The sequence below is a fragment of the Anolis carolinensis genome, chromosome 3 (assembly GCF_035594765.1).
Source record: "Anolis carolinensis isolate JA03-04 chromosome 3, rAnoCar3.1.pri, whole genome shotgun sequence".
Taxonomy (NCBI): Eukaryota; Metazoa; Chordata; class Lepidosauria; order Squamata; family Dactyloidae; genus Anolis; species Anolis carolinensis.
In genome coordinates this window covers 86,839,733-86,858,470 of record NC_085843.1, presented here as the reverse complement: position 1 = coordinate 86,858,470, position 18,738 = coordinate 86,839,733, and the positions used below count along the sequence as shown (strand labels likewise).

The 18,738-nt window shown below is 39.2% G+C and overlaps 1 protein-coding gene across 4 annotated transcripts in view; it reads right to left on the bottom strand.

Moving 5' to 3' along the window:
- Nucleotides 1–270: 270 nt before the first annotated feature.
- The window catches only part of srpx (sushi repeat containing protein X-linked), a 45,440-nt gene continuing 26,972 nt past the window's right edge, over nucleotides 271–18,738 (bottom strand). The window contains exons 2-10 of one of the 4 annotated variants that reach the window (XM_003218931.3): nucleotides 17,770–17,829; nucleotides 14,682–14,873; nucleotides 13,320–13,496; nucleotides 7,835–7,961; nucleotides 5,799–5,920; nucleotides 4,427–4,606; nucleotides 2,274–2,407; nucleotides 1,090–1,211; nucleotides 271–770 (exon numbers count right to left, since the gene is read on the bottom strand). In XM_003218931.3, coding sequence (XP_003218979.1) covers nucleotides 590–770; nucleotides 1,090–1,211; nucleotides 2,274–2,407; nucleotides 4,427–4,606; nucleotides 5,799–5,920; nucleotides 7,835–7,961; nucleotides 13,320–13,496; nucleotides 14,682–14,873; nucleotides 17,770–17,829 — 1,295 coding nt within the window. In that variant the 3' untranslated portion in view covers nucleotides 271–589. The remainder of the gene's footprint in view (nucleotides 771–1,089; nucleotides 1,212–2,273; nucleotides 2,408–4,426; nucleotides 4,607–5,798; nucleotides 5,921–7,834; nucleotides 7,962–13,319; nucleotides 13,497–14,681; nucleotides 14,874–17,769; nucleotides 17,830–18,738) is intronic. The other 3 variants (XM_008107380.2, XM_008107381.2, XM_062977195.1) reach the window with 3 other exon arrangements.

Genomic DNA, 18,738 nt, shown 5'->3' with positions numbered 1-18,738 from the left:
ATTGTTCCTCTTGGGGATCTGAAGTCCAACATATCTATAGGGCCATAGTCCTGCTTCACATTCTACCTTTGTCAATAAAAGGTGGTCGAGCCACAAGCCACACTATTCTGCCTTTCAGACAGATAGTGATTAGAAGCTTTCTGCTGGTAAAAACAAAAGTTACATTTTCCTACTTTCCTTAGCTTGTTCCTTGTTCTTTACCTAGTTCCTTGTTCAAGGACAACTCAATGCTATTGATTTCATACTCAAATGAGACTGGAACAATAAAAATGCAAAACAATATTTTTATTAATAAAAGATCTGTAAAAAGAAAAGAACATTTACACGTGAAATAATGTTTGAAGTTATTCTGAAAAGTTAAGGCAATTCAGTAATACCACAAAACTTTCCATAGAGGAAAATAACACTCCTAAATTAAAGGGGCACCATATATAAATGAAAAGATGTTCCACAATTTTATAAAAGGCTAACCTCATACACATTTTTAAAAGACCTGTACAACAGTTATTTCCATACTTCCATGTTCTGCATAGCACCAGAAAAATGTAGACATCAAAACTACTGGCATCTGGACATCTGGGATCCAGAATCAGGGACAAGACTGGCCAGATTCTGCTTGTAATTTCATCTCGTCTTTTCTCAGAGGGAAAGTGTCAATGAGAGTAAAGAGCTCAGCAGGAGTTGCTGGGAAAGGATATCGCTCTTTGTCCACACCGTGTTTGTCAACTACCACCATATTGAAGTTATAGTGGGGAATACGAAGTAACAGCCTAAAGATGTGAAAAAAAGAAATAGATTTGTTTGTGCCATACACATATGGTTTGAATTGTATGGTAATCTGTCTTGCCCACTGATAACTTACATTACCGCCCATTAATGTATTTGTCAACATAAAGGAAGGAATAGTCCCCCCTTTTAGATGTGGAATAAAAGCAAAGAGAGTGTGCCAATTATCACTTTTACATATATTGAGACAGTATATTAAATGCTGGAAGGGAGCACTTTATCTTGCGTGGTTCAAATTAGAAAGTAATGCGCAAATATAAGGGGCAGTCTTTGGGGCCTACTGTTAAATAAGTTTTGATTTACCTGAGCTGCAAAGCAAGGGCAGGAGGCATCAGTCTTAATCCTATTCTTCCAATCTGTGCTGGATAGACCCCAACCAACTCAATCACTGTAACATGACGGAGATCAAGTCCACACAGTGCTGGCTAAAATAAACCAGATAAGAAATGTAGAAAGACATCAAGCTAATTAATTTATGATCGAAATAAGATCTATAAAAATGCTGTATTCGGTGGCGTGAAGAATAAATATTTTGCATATTTTATATGTTAAGTTTTTTTTGTTTTGTTTTTTACAATAGGCTTCATCCAAGACTATATGTATCTAGGACTACACTAGCAGATTCACCACTGGATTAAGTAACATAAGAACATTAACTTTTAAAGATTGTGAAAGTAGAGTTAAAGAGAGGATGACTATTTTTATTTTTTAAAGACTCAGTTTCATATAAACAGATTTCTCTTGTTACTAATACTGGTATCAAATTGGAAGCAAAGCAGGAAAAGGTAATAGTTTTAAGCCATCCCTTTCATTAAAAACAAAGTTCCAGCTTCAAGGGGATTGTCAAAAGCATATAGCTACATTCTGAAGAAAGCAGATATGCTTACATTTCCTAGTTAAGTTTCCACAATGTTTCTACAGAAATAAATTCTGAGGCCTTGTAAACTGAAGTTTCATTTTGGTTTTCAGATTCTCATACATGCCCTCCCCATATCCACTCTGAAAGATGGGAGGTCTCCAGATGGCGCCTCTTCTAAGGATCTCATCACATTGATGAAGGGCAGTGGGAGGATTTGCCAGCCTCTGTGGTGAATACACAGGGTGGTGGAGCAAACCTTTCACCCCGCGCCCACCTCACACGCAACAACGCTGCCCCCCCCCCCCCCACAATGGCACCGTTGCTCCCTACAGAACACAGGAAGCCTCCCATGTTCTGGGCGAAATGTTATAGGATGCTTGTGCCACAGTTAATCTACAGAGCCCTGCAAGAAGTGAGTGTGTGGCATGGGGCTCCATACATGAAGTATGCCTCAAGCATCCTATGACACTTGTGAAGACTCATGTAATGAAATGGTATATCTCTTGTTCTTCTAATCCATTATTTATATTAAACTGATGGTCGGAAGCAACATTAGTGGCCACAGTTCATCTACATTGCTTTTGGAGAAGAACTGACTTTCATACCTAGTGAAAGGGCTCACACTTACCTGCAGCATTCCCAGTTGCAGTCTATAAAAATAATTGGCTGCAGTTGGTGTGGATAAGATGAGCAGCCTTCGCTTCTCATAAAACTGATCCAAGAGGGCTGCTGCTGTCCTTACACCGACATTAATGCTCATGGCTGAAATTATAAGCAAAAATAGTGTATTCACTAAGGTGAAATAATTGAGAAACTGATTTAGAATAGGAATGAGCAACTTGTGACCTACCTAATGTTGCTGGATTGCCCCACTTACAGCTAACAGTGAAGGATGATTGAACTTGCAGCCCAATAATTGACTAGACATTGTCCACAACTGATATAAACTACTCAGACCAGATAGAAATACAATTGAAAGTGAAAAGGTTCTGATTCTAAGCATGGTTTTAAATGCTAGCTCTATTCAAAACAGGAGAGAGCCAACATGTTGTTGTGGTTTGAGCATTGGTTTACAAATCTGGTAACCATGGTTTGGATCCCTGCTCAGCCATGGAAATCCACTGGGTAATCTTGGGCAGGTTACATTCAGGCTCAGAAGAAGACAAAAGCAAACCCCCTCTGGAAAAAAAAAACTTAAGAAGAAAACCCTGTAATAGCCTTAGGGTTGCCATAAATCTGAAACAACTGGACAGCACATAACAACAAGGAAATGTTCCTTATTCTTTCTCTGCTATTTCTGCAAATGTTACCAATTTTCTGTAAAATAAGTAATGCACAGAAACACATCTGTTTGGTTAACTGGGGTATACATGTAGTTCTACTTTGATATTTTCTGCTCTAAAAGTTGGGATCCCTTGCAGGACACAGATTTTATGACTATACAGTATCTTGTCTACCTGTAAACACTGAAGTAAATTTTGAAATGCAGTCATTCAGTTTGATAGTCTTCCTATCTAGGCCTACAAAGAGTCTGAAAATGCAGGGAACAGTGTTTTACATCAGTCTTATGTTTTAAATATTCACACAATTTTCAAGGCATTCCTTTAGTAGGGGAAATTCAAAAGTAGTCCAAAAGTACAAAGATTTCAACTCTGCAAATCTCAGCTTTACTGCAGCACTATCATTGATCTTTGGCTTCCCACAATAAATATAAGAATGTGACAGTTATTGATAATACTGTACTAAATATCTTTGATTTAGTAACCAAAATAGGAGAGAAAAGTATGCTTAAATCTTTTCACTCTCAAACTGTAACAAATTGCTTTTTCTCACAGATGCTAAATAATATCTACTCTGCCAATATTTATGATACAACAGGATAATGTGGGTGGTTGCATGGTAATGAATTCCTATCAAGAACAAGCAATTAATCAATATAATAACAATAGTGAAGTGCAAAGAAACTCCCCAAGTTACAGTAGAAAAAAATCCATAAATAATGGCTGTAGGCAGATAATCATTTATCAATGTATTCTTGTATTCAAAGACAGACCTTCATTTCATCTCTGAGCACAGCTCTAACACAAAACATGTCCTGCAGAAATACACTGCAAGTTTCTTTTTAAATTGGAGAGAGTTTTAAAGTAGCAGCTAGCAATAGAAGATGGAAAGCTATCCGATTTCTGCCATTTCCCATGAGTTACTATGGCTACATAGTACATTACATAAGAGGAGAAATAGCTTGGACTTTAACACAATTTAATTTTATCATCTTCAGTATACGTAGCAACCTAGCAAAACACACAATGGGCCTTTGGCATCTCCTAGGATTTGGTTCCAAGACTCCCCATGGATACCAAAATAAGTAAATGCCCAGGTTTCATTATATTGAGTTGTAAAATGTAAGCCACCCTGAGTCCCCTATGGGTGAGAAAGACGGGATATAAGTTTTGTAATAAAATAAATAAATAAATAAATAAATAATGTTCCTTATATAAAAATGGCAAAAAACAAACTTTGCTTTTTGGAATTTTTTTCAAGCCATGAATGATTGAATCCATGGATGCAACTATACTTAACTCATTAGCAATATTCTACCTACTTAATCCTGTACATACACTCTACAAGCATAGTTCCTTTCAATTGATAGCATTGAAGCACATGAACCAATAGTAGTGATTGTGTTAACCAAATTTCCCATTTGCACACAGAATCCTCAACATATACTCCCTTTTGCTTACTTTATTCTTTAATTAATGCAATTATTCATTACACACGTACGTGTACAAGTTGGATCCATTCCTGACCAGCCCAAATTGTATTGGCAGACTCTTGCTGGGCTTCCCTGCATGTCGTACCCACCAATACAGGAAAAGTCACAGGTTGCTCCATAATTATCGCCATCACCTGAACATTTTATGTAGCCATTTTCTGGAGCATTCAGTTTCCCACAGCGCCTGACTTTAAACACAAAGCAACAGGGGCATTCCATGAATTGCTGTTTCCTCTTACCTAAGGCCCTTTCACACAGCCATATAACCCAGAACATCAAATTATGTCTAGAACATCAGATAGTCTACAATTGAACTGGATTATCTGAGTCCACTCTCCTGCCAACCTAGCAGTTTGAAAACATGCAAATGTGAGTAGATTAATAGGTACCGCTCCGGCGGGAAGGTAACGGCACTCCATGCAATTATGCCGGCCACATGACCTTGGAGATGTCTATGGACAACGCCGGCTCTTTGGCTTAGAAATGGAGATGAGCACCAACCCCCAGAGTCGGTCACGACTGGACTTAATGTCAGGGGAAACCTTTACCTTATCTGAGTCCACACTGCCATATAACTCAGTTCAATGTGGATTTTATACAGCTGTGTGGAAAGGGCCATAGAAAGAAATGACTAAAACATGTACTAACACAACATTGTTTGATATCACATTTCAGAAATACCTGCACCTTTGGATTTATAATTAATTTAATATACATAAGGTAAGATCCAATCGTGACCTTCTGCATCCAGAACATTCAACAGAATCAGAAAGGTAACGATCTCTCCCAACCATGGCCCCCTGTGACCAGCTCTAGAAGGCAGAAAAAACCTCTAGGGCTGTGGCTATTGATATAAAATTTTTAAAGTCGGCACAGGAAATGTGCCCCCCCTCCCCCGAGGCATGGAAAATATGGAAATTGCTGTGGCACAATATAGCCTTTACATATTGAAAATTACTTCAATACTTCAGAGAGAAAAAATGTATTATGCATAATTTTGTTTGGTATAAAACTTATATCAAAAGTACAATTCAGTCAGACAATAATTCCAAATTCTTAATTTTTTAAAAAAAGGAATACAATTTCTATATAAACAATGATTGCAGGAACAAAAATGTAATATTTAATCAAGCTATCTTATGCAGTTCAATAATGGAAGAGCTGAGAGCAAAATAATAACTCCACTAAGAAGAACCACTTTAAACATGTGTGTAGCAAATAACGTTGGTATAGCTGGAAACAATAGCACACATAAATTTTTTTTAAAATGTTTAATCATCTTAGGTGTTTGTGCATGAGAGAGATCTAGCCTTGTTACCACCTCCGTGGAAACATACATGTTCAATATTTGTGTTTTTTCTGGGAACCAAATATTCTTACCTTTGACTTTGACCAAAAATTTGCATGTTCCCTTATTCCCAGCTCTGTCAAACACAGTGTACTGAATTTTGTGATCGCCTTCTGAAAAATATGATCCTGGTGGGTGTCCTTTCAAAGTAACACTAAAAACAAAATAAAGACAGGCTAAGGAATGGAGCTGTAAGAATTGCTTTTTAAGGGAAAACAAGCCTAAATGGTTGGTGCTCAAACTTACCACAAATGCACAATTTACTCTTTTCCAAAATAATCCCACTGGCTGCAATACATAACCAATAATACATTTGTCTCTGTTGACATTAATAGGTCTACTCCTAGTTCATAAATTGCATATGCAGTCAAATTTATTTTGCTGCTATCTAGGAAACTAGGGGTCCTTCTGCACAGCCATAAAACCCAGAATATCAAGGCTGATAATCTGTAATACCCTGCTTTGAACTGGATTATCTGAGTCCACACTCAGTTCAATGTGGATTTTGTACAACTGTGTGGAAGGGGCCTAGGAATAAATATAGCATAAACCTGTTGGTGCATATTTGCCACAGAGGTTGGATACATATTAAATGTAGTTCAAGCCCCATAGCTTGCCGATGTGATTTAGGCATAACTATATTGGATGAGGCCAAATGACTATCAAGAATTCTATTCACACTAGAGATGTATGTACCTTATATACTAGCTGGCACAAAAAAAGTTGGTAGCAAAAGCTATCATAGACTAAGTCTACTCCACTTCCACAGGGCTGTATTACTCACTAATTTTCTTGTCTAAGAAAACAGCAAGTAATGATGACATTTTTTCTTGTGTAGAGATGTCTATGAAAACTGTACAGATCAAGGCTTTTTCATGCCCCAAAAATGTTTTTCATGCAAAATTTGTGCAGATTAAGGGCCCATCCAGACAGGCCTTAAACCTGAGACCTGTCTGAGTTTTTACCAGGGTTGTCCAAATGATGTCCCTGGTAAAAACAAATTAATTAGGAATAACCTCGGTTATTCCTAATTAAATAAATACTTCATTAGATCCAGGCCTTCCTGAAAGGCTGAAGTCCAATGGGGCATTGGACCTGTGGGGACTCACCCCTGGGTAGTTCCAGGTCCCCATTTACCATCCCAAACCTTTTGGGCTCTTGGAGCCTAAAGGTCCAGTATGGCACCCAGCCCCTCCCTCACAGCCCCCAAAACAACCCTTAAAACTTTAAAAAAAACGTACCCGGCTGCCATTAAGGTGCTCCTTGTGTCCTCCTGGAATAAAGAAATGATGCGCCAGGAAACTGGAGAGGGGAAGACCAATTTTCCTCCTGGTCCCCTCCCCCCCCCCCCGGGTCTCCTCACACCAGGAGGATGTACGGAGCAACTTAATGGCATCTGGGTACATTTTTTTTAAGTTTTAAGGGTTGTTTTGTGGGCTGTAATGGATGGCATGTAGCCACCCCCCCCCCCCCGGAAAAAGCCTGGGTTTTGGGGGGGGGGGGGCATGGGGACTCAAACCCATGCCAAAGCAGATTTCTTAAAACTACTTCGGCATGGGTTTAAGTGATATCTGGAAGCGACCTAAGCCATCAACTACAGCATTTTCTGTGCAGAAAAAGTAATATTTCTGTGCTGCTCAGAAAATACTGCTTTTGCATAAAACAATCACATGCACATTTTGGTAGAATATGTCCTAAAATACAAAGATGGACATCAGTTCAGATTTTGTCTTATTTATTTATTTGCTACATATATATCCTGCCCTTCTCACCCCAGAGGGGGAGTCAGAGCAGCAGTAATTTGATGCTATAAACATACATACATTAAAAATAAACATATATATAAAACAACGATATTAAAAACAATAATTAAACTCATGTCATCCAAAATCAAGATCCAAGGCTTATCAGGAATTCTCATGTTTGAGGAACATGTTTTTCTCTAATATTTTTGTAATTTTTAAATAATCTTCTCAACCCACAGGTTGCTTTTGGAAAGCTCCCAAATGGGATGTGAATACAATGACACACAGGCAATAGTTTACTGTAGTTTGACCTCTTCACTCACTCTGTCAAAATGCCATCAGCTGTATCCCGTCCCTCTGGAGTGTCCCAAAACACACGGGCTGTCAATTTATTGGGCTCTGCTATTTTCTCCTTTATACTTGGACACTGAATTCTAGGAGGCTCTGTGTCTATAAAAATACACATACATAGGTATTACTGTTTGGCTTAAAATGGTACTAATAATGCAATACACACACAGTACAACCAGTACATTAATAATGTTTAACGAATCAAGCCACTAGAAGATTACTTAAACTTGACTTAAAATCTCTAAATTGCAGAGTGATGGATTGGTTGACTGAAGTCTCTCTGAGATCTCAAAAAAAAAAAGCAGTGAAATGCTCATATACAAGCTGAATCCCGTTTCCCTGTTAACCACTTCCTTTTCTGGAAATGATTTCACCAGACATGTAACATATCGTATCTAAATCCTAGTAATTAGTTTTTTCCTCTCTATTTTTTTCTATAATACTGATAAGGGAACGAATAGTAGACAAAAACTGAACTCTTAGTAAAGATGTTTACTAGGCCTGTGCAATCAATGAAAAAGTGTTTCAATACTCATTACTAAATTGGGGGGGGGGGATCATTTCTAAAATGTTTCTAAAATATCCTAAGATGTCCGTATCATAACTATAATGATATAACAAAATTTCCATTGCCTTTTCATTATGTAATTGCACACGGGGGATGGGGGGGGGAGCTTCCAGGGCTCCTTTCTCCCTTATTTTTAGAGCTATCGGGATGAAACTTGCTACAATGGTAGAATACATTTACCACTGTTACCCCCATGCTGTTTGTATGAACAACATTTTTTAAAAATTACAATAACTATTTCCTTCAACTTCTATTTTCAATTATACAACATTGGAGCCGGGCTGTGGCTCAGGCTGTTGAGCAACCAGCTGCAGCCAGCTGCAACAAATCACTCTGACCAAGAGGTGAGTTCGAGGCCAGCTCGGAGCCCCGCGTTTGTCTTGTCTTTGTTCTATGTTAAGGCATTGAATGTTTGCCTTATATGTGTAATGTGATCCGCCCTGAGTCCCCTTCGGGATGAGAAGGGCGGAATATAAATATTGCAAATAAATAAATACAACATAACTAAATAAATAAATAAATACAACATTCCCCCCAAGTTTGCACATCCACTGATTTTTAAAAAATTTTAACCAACATAAACTTAACAGTACTATGTCACTGGAAAGCCCCAGGGCCATCCAGTCCAGCCCCTTTCTGCCAAGCAGGAAAAGCACAGTCAAAGCACCCCCCAACAGATCCCCATCCAGCTTTTGAAACAACAACAACAACAATAATAGGAAACCTACTAGGTAAACTTTGGACTTACTGCCTCTCAACTTTGCCTACCTCACAGGGTTGATTCAACTCCCAACAATCCTCTTTTATCACAAAATCCTTTTAAAGAATGAACACGGGTTTTCTCCCACCAAAATATTTAGGGAGGAGGAGGAGGAGGCACAAGGCAGTAAGCAGAATTCTTAGAAACGTAGTTTGGGAAGGCAAGCACGCCTGTGGCAAAGTATTCAAAAGGCCTCGCCCTAAACTACATTTTCTAGAATTCAGCTGGCTTCCCACATTAAAGCCTCGATGTGAGTGTGGTCTCTGCCTGTCTCTGGGCCAGTCAGGTGCCGGAGGGGCTTCTTTCCTTGCCCGGTCATCTGGCTAGACATCCCTTCCTCCCGCTTACCTTGGGAGCCCCTCGCTGCCCACTTTGGGGAAAGAGCAGGGCTTCTCCTTCCACTGTGGCCTTACCATCCTCCTCAGGGTCTTTTGGAGGAACCAAACCCAGCCCTTTTAGGGGAGAAGTGGTGCCCGCAATGGAGACCTAGAGTCTTTTATGAGACTTGCATAACTCTTCCAAAAGTCATAGGTCAAAGTTTTGAATCTAAAGTTTTTTGCGTGGGCACCCCTTGCGTTTCTTAATATTGAGTCGTATTTACAAATCTTACAAAATAGATATGACAAACGAGGCACAAATGAAATTTTGCACAGCTGTAATGTTTACTAATCATAGCACTTGCCAAATTGAGCTGTATTAAAATATTCCACACTCCACAAGAGGAAGAACCATGCAGGGTATTTTGGTTTTTGGGTTTTTTATAGAATCATAGAATAGTAGAGTTGGAAGAAATCTCATGGGCCATCCAGTCCAACCTCCTGCCAAGAAGCAGGAAATCGCATTCACAGCACCCCCGACAGATGGCCATCCAGCCTCTGTTTAAAAGCCTCCAAAGAAGGAGCCTCCACCACAGTCTGGGGAAGAGAGTTCCACTGCCGAACAGCCCTCACTGTGAGGAAGTTCTTCCTGATGTTCAGGTGGAATCTCCTTTCCTATAGTTTGAAGCCATTGTTCTGTGTCCTAGTCTCCAGGGCAGCAGCAAACAAGCTTGCTCCCTCCTCCCTATGACTTCCCCTCACATATTTGTACATGGCTATCATGTCTCCTCTCAGCCTTCTCTTCTGCAGGCTAAACATGCCCAGTTCTTTAAGCCTCTCCTCATAGGGCTTGTTCTCCAGACCTTTGATCATTTTAGTTGCCCTCCTCTGGACGCTTTCCAGCTTGTCAACATCTCCCTTCAACTGTGGTGCCCAGAATTGGACGCAGTATTCCAGGTGTGGTCTGACCAATATGCAAATGTGAGCTATAAATTTTCAGGTTTTGAATAATTTTAATAATTTAAAAGAAAAGAATGTTGGCATTGTGTAGCTACTTGGAAAAATAGGTCGTCAGGAGATGATAGAAGAAGTATTTTTATTAGAGACAACATAACCCATATATATCTAACATTTTGCATGGATTTTGGCATATTTTTGTGACTTTGGATTGCTGTCTCCTTCTGTGTGACACATGTTTCTCATACCACTATACAATAAAGAGCCCAGGTAAATTCCTAAAATATTCTAAGCAAAAATTACATATTGAAAAGAATACATATTATATTTTCAGCATTTCAAGTGTAAAACAAAGAAAAAGTGTAAAGTGTAAAACAAAGAAAATCTTAACACTATGGTAGTTGCTTCTGATGAAAACTCGTCTGATGTGTTTGCCATAAAAAAGAAGCTGGCGACTCTGCATATTATTGCAGTCCTTCTTAGTGCAGATTGAGAGGAAAAACATGCATAATTACAGGCTTTACCAGTTTAAAACTGGTTGGCCCACTTGTTTACAATGCATAAGAAGAATCATGGGAACAAGGAGTCCCTCTGAATAAAAAAGTTGTGTTCATGAACCCAAATCCCAATGTTTAAGACATCATCTAAACATATATATACTACTGGTAAAGAAAAAAGAAAAGTGTTTGGTTAACAGTCACCATTTCAGAATATCAGACTCTCACCATAGAGCACCAAAGAACCATAGTTCTTCCCACCGTATCATACAGATTTTGATACATTAAGACAACAACCTTGGGTTACTATAGGAACAGCATCCCTAGACCCTCATGATCAGTGAACCCTTCTCTCTGGATGAAAGTGCTTTAAATCACTTTAACTCCATAGAGGTGATCACAGATAAACACAACTCCCATATCTCCTTGTTCATTTGTAATGGGGGTGACATTCTGTGAATTGATGTAAAAAAATTCCATTTCTTCCTTGCAGTAATATTACATTTGAGCTATGACAATGTGGACAAAAATGTCGAAGACAGTAATAGACTGTTTCAGCAAAGCTACTCAGTACCACAAATTCCATCTTGGTGACAACAAACATGTTCATGATTATTCTATGTTTATATTTGACTAGCTGTGCCTGCCCATGCATTGCTGTGGCGTCGTCCTAACTGGGTTTTTGTTTGTGGAGGCAAGTACGAATGTTGTAATTAGTCACCTTGATTAGCACTGAATGGGCTTGCAGCTTCAAAGCATGGTTGTTTCCTCCCTGGGGGAATCCTTTGTTGGGAGGCGTTAGCTGGCTCTGGTTGTTTCCTGTCTGGAATACCCTTATTTTCAGAGTGTTGTTCTTTATTTACTGTCCATATTGTATAGTTTTTTTAATGCTGTCTGCCAGGGTTTTTTTTTTTTTTTTCATTTTAATGGTTCCCAGGAATCCATTAAGAATAATAACAATAAAAATAAAAATAATAATAATAATAATAATGACTCTGAGGGGGAATCTTTTACTGGAGGTTTTGCTGTCTCTGGTTGTTTCTTGTCTGGAATATGTCTAGCTGTGCTCAGCCATGCATTGTGGTGTGGCATAGTCTGTTGTTATGGAAAATAATGTAATGGAAAGCAGCCTGTGTTTGAAGGATCCATGCAAGTGCAGTTTATGTATCTGTGGAACAGAGCCGGCCCTAGGTATTTTTCAAGTGTAGGCGAACAGAATTTTGCCCCCCCCCCCCAAGTAATCACTGAAAAATAAAAGCGTTGGATAAGCCAAAAAGTTGGATAATAAGGAGGGATTAAGGAAAAGCCTATCAAACATCAAATTACATTAAGATTTTACAAATTAAGCACCAAAACATCAGAAAACAGAAAAAGCAGTCTCAACTGCGCCCCCATATGTTTGGCGCCCGAAGTGAACGCTTAATTTGCCTCATTGTTGGACCGGCTCTGCTGTGAAATAATGTCCAGGGTGAGAGAAAGAACTCTTGTCTGCCTGAGGCAAGTGTAAATGTTTTGAGCCTGCATGGCTCTGGGTTGGGTGTGGGTTGTTTGAGGAGCCGTTTGGCTCCATCCCCCCCCCCCCTCCGCCTGCCTGCTTCCTTCCCAAGTTTGGGGGAAAGCTGGTTGGGCTCCATTCTCCACTCTGCCTCCCGTCCAGTGCCTCCCTGGGTTGGGAGAGGTCCTTTGAGGCATCAAGTTGTGTGTGGTGCATCCCGGAGCCATTTGAGGCTCCATTCTCTTCTTTCACCGGCCATCTGCCACCTTCCTGAGCTGGGGAGGCCTTCCGAGACCTGTGGCTCTCTTCCTCTCACTGCGGGCACTCTCTTCTGAGGAGGAAAGGGGGCGGGGAAAGGGAAGGAAGCCTTGCCATCAGCGTGTGGTGGCCGTTGAAGCCGCGCCCACCTGGCTAACATCACCAAGTTTCCCACAGGGCCTCTGTGCATGCGTAGTTAGTAATTTCTGGTTTGGGGGGGGGGTTCACTAATTTGGACCTCTTTTTATAGGGTTTTTTGGTGGAAAGACATAGATTGGATGACTATGTCTTTTGTGGCCAAATTTGGTATGATTTGGTCCATTGGTTTTGTTGTTTACTCCATGGGAATTACGCACATTACATTTTTATATATATAGATGATATATTAACATTAGAGATGTGCTGCATCAGGCCCAAAAGCCTACTCAAGCAAATGTAGTGACTACCAAGATGACTACAAGAATCCCACAAGCAGTACATGAGAGCTACATATACGGTTGAGAGCAATCATGAACAGCACACTCCTTCTTACTATTCATGACTCTTGCCATTCCTGATTTCCTTGCTCTCCAAATGCAATTGCATTGTACTGATTCTCTACTTACCAACACAAGAAGCTGGTCTTCCACTCCAGACTTTGTTATCCATGCACTGTACTATGCGGTCTCCTTTTAACTGGTATCCTGGTGAACAATAGTACTCACACCTGGAGTTATAATATGCACCATCTACACATTTGAACCCTCCATTAGGTGGCATCAAAAGGGTTGGACAACGTTTTTCTAGGGGAAAACCAACATAGATTATTATTATGGAAAGACTGGGTTATTGTGAGTTTTCCAGGCTGACAGAAGCATTCTCTCCTGACATTTCACCTACATCTATGGCAGGCATCCTCAGAGGTTGTGACATCTGTTAGAAACTAGGCAAGTGGGGTTTATATATCTGTGGAAAGTCCAGGTTGGGAGAAATAACTCTTGTCTTTTTGAGGCAAGTGTGAATCTGGAGAGACTGCACAGAGTGCAATCTAAATCAGAGAAAAATTTTCAAAAATAAGTTTTGTTTCCTAATTTCCTTTTACATGCAAGTGTGATTTTTGGCTAGTTCCAAAAATACAGACTTTCAAAAAAAAAAAACCAGTTGTACAAATGCAAGTCAATATATTGATTTACTAATAGGAGGCTTGCAAAGAAAATCCTTAGTAGGGAGTTGCTTTCTAATAGCAGTCCCTAATGTGTTTCTCTCTTTTGCTGGTATTGCTTAATATCTTCCGGTACAATTTGTGGGAGGCTTTTCTCAGTTTAATCAATATGGCATCATTTGCTTAAAAGAGAGAGAACTTTTCCCCCTTAAAATAATTGTCCTTCAATACACAATATCATGTGCTCTGTGAAACACTACGCACTGTCACTGAACTAAATAAATAGGGTTTGTTTATTTTTTTTCATAATGTACATTTTTATAATTATCTTTCAAGCAAAGCACACATTTAAACATGGATTCAAAGATAAGCAAACAGGAGGAAGTGCAGAGGGAAAAAATCTGACACACACAGAGGCTTCTGAAGGTCAGGGGTGGGTAATGTGTATGATGAAATGTGGGGATCACTTTGGTCATTACAGCAGATAACTACTGAAGCAACAATACATTAGGTGGATCCATTTACTCTAGGAGGTGACTTATTTGAGTCATCTCGAGTAGGTACACCTTGTGGGCACCTTATCAAGGTGTGTCTTGTTTGCTCCTGACCTATATTTAGGACGAACTGTGATCTGGATTAACCTGGACCAGTGGAACGTGAAAGACCAGGTACAGGACTCTCCTTCAGGATACATAGCTAAACTGAACTAAATAATTTGACTAAAGGAGAAACCTTTTTATTTTTACTCACACACTAAAATGCATACAGAGGTTAGATGGCCAGAAGCACTGAAAACAAAAGGGGATTTTCTACATGAGCCACTCACGTTTGCACAAAACTTTCCCAGACCAGCGTTTGTCTGACTGACACATAAGCTGCTGAGGACCATGCAGTTCATAACCTTTCTGACAACGTATATCGCATTTTGTCCCCAAGACATTTTTGTAATACCCCCCATGAGGACTTCTGCAACTTGCATAGCCATTTTTCACCTTGATAGGAGAACACCAGGGTGTATCTGGGAAAAGGAAGAATGGGAATACATTAGAATGAAAAGAAATCGAATATACAAAACAATGGAATAAGCTTAATTGTGGAGATGGGCTGAAGTTTATTGAGAATATGGAATTACACAGAAGAAAATGCAGAAATACGTCACTCCTCTCTCCAAATTTACTATAGCAAAGGCAAGGTGTGTTCTGCGGTGAACTGTAAAACACATTAGTAAAGTTTGCACTTAAACCTTAAAACTTAAAATCAAAAGGATAAGTGGCAGGATGAAAACTCATCTCTTACTTCAATGTTTGTAGGTGAAGTCTGCCACCATGTGGACAGTTAGAAAGATTAGAAGTCCATCCACTCAAAACAAAAAAAGCTATCACCTATCAAAATCTATTGTGAATGAAAAGGGTACAAGCTTATACCCACATATTACTGAAATTAATGGGACTTACTTGAGTGTAAAGATATCTAGGCATCTTCTGTTACTCTGTTATTTCACAAAATTTCCAGTACAAACAAAATATTACACCTGTGCTATGTACTCTTTTTCCTTTCTTCCTTTTTCTCCCCTCTTTCAGATATGACAGGCAATCTTTAGATCTCACTTGTGACTATATTTAGATATAATACACATGAACATATGAATCTCATTTGCTCTTTGATGCTTCATTATCAAGCCTAGATGTTCATACTATGGATGCATACAGCGGGTGGTAAAATGGTACAATCAATTCTCTTATGCTCTTATTCTTATTTTAGCTAACCATGATCTTTTTCAGGCTTTTACACTCTTTACTTCATCCCTGATGGTTTGTTTTGTTTTCCAGTGAAAGTCTACTGAATATGCTGAAAGGATTTTTCTGTTACTTATTCAAACCTCAATACACAAATACCTTCCTCTGGTTTCCCAGGGTTCCTATTTTGCTCCATTTCTGCCAGCACTTGCCAAAAGAGTTGGATATTAGAAGGAATCAATGTAATATTACCCAATTGCCATGGTAGGACCATTCTCCTCTTCCTTTCAGTTTTGGAAACAACTATAGTTAGTGTTATGTTTGCACCACCATTTTGATTAATCACAGTTAGAACAATCCACAGTACTGAACACAGTATGACGTGTTGGATTATGGTTGTATGTATATGAAATGTAAATCAAGTGTTTTCTGCTGTTGTGCAAGAGTGTGTGTTTCAGCAATGAAACAGTTAACAGCAGGCTAGTTTTGACTGACAGCTTGTTGTGATTGCTATGACCTATCAGGTATGGTTTCCGGCTTTGGAGGTCGGAACTTCCTGCAGACTGAGGAATGTGTTTTATCTTATCTCTCTCTGTGTTGAGCTGGTGCTTGCTGAGGCAAGAGGCTATAGAAGAATGCCAGCTCAGAGCGATGGCTTTTGCTATGCTTTGTAAATATGTTTATAGATATTAAATAAATGTTTGGACTTTAGACTAGAGATGTCTTTGAGTCTGACATTGAACAGAGGAACTGGTGTGGCAGACGATTCAACCAATTCATCAGAGTGCTGGTGTGCAGAGGATCGATGGTGTCTGAGGAAACCCACCCGGCACGCACCCTGACCTCCACGCTGACATGACGCGCACACCCATCCATGGGGAATATGTCCCTGGACTTCACAAGAATACATCAACCCTATTGAAATGAAATGACTTCGAGCTCAAGAATACCATAGGGTTTTGATGGATAACTTAGAAAATCCCTAGAGGACTTATTTTGTTGGACATGAATAAATGAAACTGCCGGTAAGGGAGTCATCATGTATTTATATCTTGATCTACAAGTTGCCTTGGGTTGCCTTGGGTTCTAGAAAAAAAGGTATATTTCACAACTTCTGAGGCTTCCTGACATAGATGTGTGTAAAATGTCAGGAAAGAATGCTTCTGGAACATGGCCACACAGCCCAGAAAATACACAACAACCCAAACAGAAAAAATGGGAGATTCCAACACATTGGCTACTTTAAAACTATGGTAATTCATGTATATTCTCATTACAGTCTATGGCTTTATCCATATACTCTGGCCAAGGATGATAAACCAGGGATGGTGTAAGCCATATGAGGGACCTTGGACTCTGTTTTTCAGTCCCCAAGTACCCCCTTACCCACTCCCCAGCCCTCAAACCCTTTCACATACATACACTTAAACAGAAATGAGGCTGAATTTTCATCTGAAAATCCATCCAAACCGACACAAAATGTGGGCGTTCCTTCTTCCCATAATCCTTAGAAAAGTCAGAAAATCCAGCTGTTTTAGCTATTTTAGCTAAATCTCAGAGGTCTGCTCAAAGTGGTGATTCCCCGCATCAGACAGCCAGAGTAGCAATTACAAGGTTCACAAACATACTATGTGGTATACACCATGTCTTGTGAGCTTTGTGGTTTATAATTTGTTCAAATTATATATAGCTCCTTGTTCCCATTTTGAATGGCATGGTGTGTGTGGGTGTGTGTGTGTGTGTGTGTGTGTGAGAGAGAGAGAGAGAGAGAGAGAGAGAGAGAGAGAGAGAGAACACCAGAATCATAATGGATTCTTGTACCTTCTAGGTCCATTATGATACTGCTGTACAAAACCAGAATATGTGATGCATTTGGGAAGATGTTGATGCAGCATTTCTAAGGCTACTAAACAGAGACAGCATGAGCAAGTTGAGGAAAAATGCCACACATGAATTGTACACAATTATAATTTATGAGATATAAAATATTAGGAGTGCTTGAACATTTTATAGAAAGGCAAGCTATAAATCAAATACATGTTTATGGATTAAAATATTTTTGATGGAGCAAAAAGTGGACAGTGCAGACATACCCTAAGGCATCATGCTTGAGGCAGGAAAAGAAAAAGCTCTCTTGGCAACAGATGATCCTTATTAGTATATAAGCAAAGCATTCACCTTTATATCTATTGTGTGCATACACATCTTCATCATCTTCAAGGGGTGAATATCCTGATCCTACAATACAAAAGAAAAGAAAAACAACTGCAGCAAAAAAGAAAATGTAATACATTGGGGGGGAAAGAAGGAAAGCTCCAGCAAGATGAGCAAAGTGAGGACTGGGATGTAACCAACATCCTAAAGAAAAATAAACTGCATAAGCATTTATGCTTCTTAGAATTCATAGCAAAATCAGTTTATAGTGAAATCAGTCAAGTTGTGGATCTAACCATGGCTAAGCTGTTTTCCAAAATATAATGGATCAAGGAATTAATATGGTAGGTGAAATATGTCACACACAGAAATCTTGTTAAGTCTTTTTTAAAAAAAGATTTCACTATAAGATGGTTCAAGAGATACAAATGGATGTGCAGCCGCCATAGCAATCAGATGCAGAAGCAGAATCTGAATGTAACAATCATCCCAAATTGATATTACTCATGGATATTCAACTCAGCCTCTAAGCCAGAATGATTGTTACATCCATTTTACCATGATGCTATTTTGGATAATCAAAATAGTATTTTTTTAAATAATAAAGGAAAACAACAGTACACAAAAATACTAATCTGGATGGGTTTGGAACACTGTAACATGAACTTGTAATACCACCTAACAGATCCAGAGACTTGGCTGTAATTAAGCAATCATAATGCACCAATAAATGCAATCTTTTCAGTACTGGCCTTTATATGAGCAAAACAATGGTGCCCTCCGCTAGGAAAATAAAATCTCCCATATCCATCACCTAGAATGTCCTTGATTGATGGGACAGTGTATATAACACTCTAGCAGAAGATCAATATTATCATATCAACTATTTGACAGGCATGGATGGGAAACTTATCAGGTGTTCAAAGAATCTCATGTGCATAAAAATGTTCATAATCGGTTCTAGCATGCAAGGAGCCATGGTTTCTGGCAATG